Here is a 2,257-nt window from a genome sequence, read left to right on the forward strand (position 1 = left end):
GGCCACTATTGCACTGGCAGGATGCCAACCGCTGTTAAACTTAATCCAAGAAGAAATAGTATCTCACTGGCAGACTGTGGCAGCAGCTCTCATCTAATTTATTCCTTGCTTGTTGCCAACCTTTCCTCTTCATTCTCTCCCTCTCCACCCACACCCTGTATCTGCCCCACCATCTCTGCATGCATTTCCCTTACTTTCTGTAAAAAGTGGCCAGTGATTCTATTTACTTAAATCTACCCTAGCCCAAGAATGAACTAAAGAAGCATAAAATTACTCCCTATAGTCCAAGGAACTGACATGTTCTGTTTCTAGACGAATTGGCTCTGGCAGTCCAAACATCCAAATACTCAATCTAAACGTGAATTAATTCTCAATTGCGGTGCAGTTCTAGAAACATAAAGCCCTCTACCTTCATATCACATCAAAATAAATTCCCAAATGCTAAATATAGGCTACATTTACTGTACACTATTTTAACCGGTTTTAACAGAGTTGCCGCCGACAGTATTTTTTTGTGACAACACAATTATGGTGTCCGTCTTCCGTTTACACACAGGTGTTCGGAGACGCAGATAGCTAATTAGCAGAGGTAGTCACCTCTGTCTTCCATCTGTTTTCTGTAAACAAGAACTGTAACATGGAAATATGGCTGATATGAAATATACGTTCCTTATGTTTCCAAAACCGTACTGCAAGCGATGAATGTTAACGTTCAGCACGAGTGTCGGGGCTCTTCATTAAACTCCCCCGGCCAAAAGATATACGTTCATGAATAGACGCTAAAGGTAATTAGCAGCTATGAATGGGTTAAATCTACCCCTACCCTCTAACCCCAACCATCCCCCTTCCCTATTTATCAATCCCTATTTCTTATCTTCCTCACTCTCTTCTTTTCCCCTCTTCAGCACCCTCTCCCTCTTTCTGTGGTACTCCTCTCTCAGATCCTCCCTGTCTCTTCGGCAATATCCTTGGGCAGTGATGTGGAAAAGGTCCACACAGTTCCCTGAATATGCATCTCTGTGTGTGGCCCTGTACACAGCTTCTCTGGCCAATGAGATAGCCTCCTCCTCATTCAGGCTCCACCGCACTTCTCCATCCAGCACTCCGTAAGCATAAGGCGAACCTGAGCCAACCGAGAAAAGCTCTCCCTGCAGCCGGGTGCCATCACTGCACACATAGAACAGTTTTGGGCCACAACGTTCCCTGACAGGATGGGATCTTGTCAGGTCCACATCAGTTACTGCATGTCTTGTTCTCTCACAGGCACGGTCAGTCAAGTCATCTTGACTACAAGCATCACTAGTTGACATTACTGTCTCTTCAATGGGCCGTTTTGCTGGAGAGATGCTGTCGTCTCTGCCTGATCCCATCCTATCAACTCTTTGTCCCTTGAATTCCTCCACCCTAACCTCCTCTACATCCCAGCCACAAAGAGTGGCTGCCACACACACATCAGTCCCCTTAAAGGGGTGCAGCATATGAGAGAGGAGCTTGGCAGAGCCAGTAATTGATAAGCGGCGGCCGTGGCGTAGCTGGTAAAGGCGGATCTCTCTGGCCAGGATTCTCTCCCATAGCATGCAGTCTGCACCACTGCCTGAAGTGGTGACCAGTAAATGGGAGTGGATGGGCAGGATCTTCTGGGCAGAGGGACAGGCGACAAGCCCTGAGCAGCTGGCACGTGTGTCTGCCGCTGCTATAACACCTCCTTGGAACACAAAGGCCAGGGTAGTGGTTCCATGAGACAACGGGAATGGGCGGCAGGTGGGCGGTGATGAGGAGGTGGACAGGGAAGAAAGGGACGTGTGTCTGTTGTCACAGCGGAAAGGAACAGAGCTCTGAGGAGGAGGTATGAAAAAGCGCAGAGGGACCCCTCCATCTCTTTCAGATGATTTAAAACTTCCCCAACCAAGGATCCTTTCATCAGCCATGTCCAGGAGAGGAGTGGTATCTCCCATAGACCCAGATAGTGAGGCAGGAGTGTTCCACATGTGAGACATAGAGGTGTCCTGAAAGCCACTGATGTCTTGTAAAGCCATTGTGATGGTATTTTGCTGACGGATTGTGGTAGATATCAATGCAATAAAGATCACAAAACAGACTCAATCTCCCTACAAAAACAGATTTACTGTCCCTTGAATTTGTGTAAAAGGTTGATGCTCAGTGTAATCTCTCAATAAGGAGAGGCAATACAATTTAACAGCACAGAGCAATCCATAATCCAGAGAAACTGTCCTTAAGCTTGTTCAATTTCTCCCAG

At 47.0% G+C, this 2,257-nt stretch overlaps 1 protein-coding gene across 1 annotated transcript; it reads right to left on the bottom strand.

Annotated features, from left to right (window-relative positions):
- Positions 1–863: 863 nt before the first annotated feature.
- LOC118402510 (proteasome subunit beta type-11-like) lies at positions 864–2,036 on the bottom strand. Its single transcript, XM_035800729.1, has 2 exons — positions 1,419–2,036; positions 864–1,199 (listed from the first exon to the last, which is right to left on the bottom strand). Exons 1-2 carry the CDS (start codon positions 2,034–2,036, stop codon positions 864–866), a joined length of 954 nt encoding a protein of 317 aa, XP_035656622.1.
- Positions 2,037–2,257: the final 221 nt, after the last annotated feature.

Source organism: Oncorhynchus keta, chromosome 23, assembly GCF_023373465.1.
Source record: "Oncorhynchus keta strain PuntledgeMale-10-30-2019 chromosome 23, Oket_V2, whole genome shotgun sequence".
Lineage (NCBI taxonomy): Eukaryota > Metazoa > Chordata > Actinopteri > Salmoniformes > Salmonidae > Oncorhynchus > Oncorhynchus keta.

Coding starts and splice junctions, on each gene's coding strand:
- LOC118402510 (XM_035800729.1), bottom strand. CDS start 2,036: ATGGCTTTACAAGACATCAGTGGCTTTCAGGACACCTCTATGTCTCAC. Junction 1,200..1,418: donor CCACTCTTTGTGGCTGGGAT/GTAGAGGAGGTT, acceptor CCTGTCAGGGAA/CGTTGTGGCCCAAAACTGTT.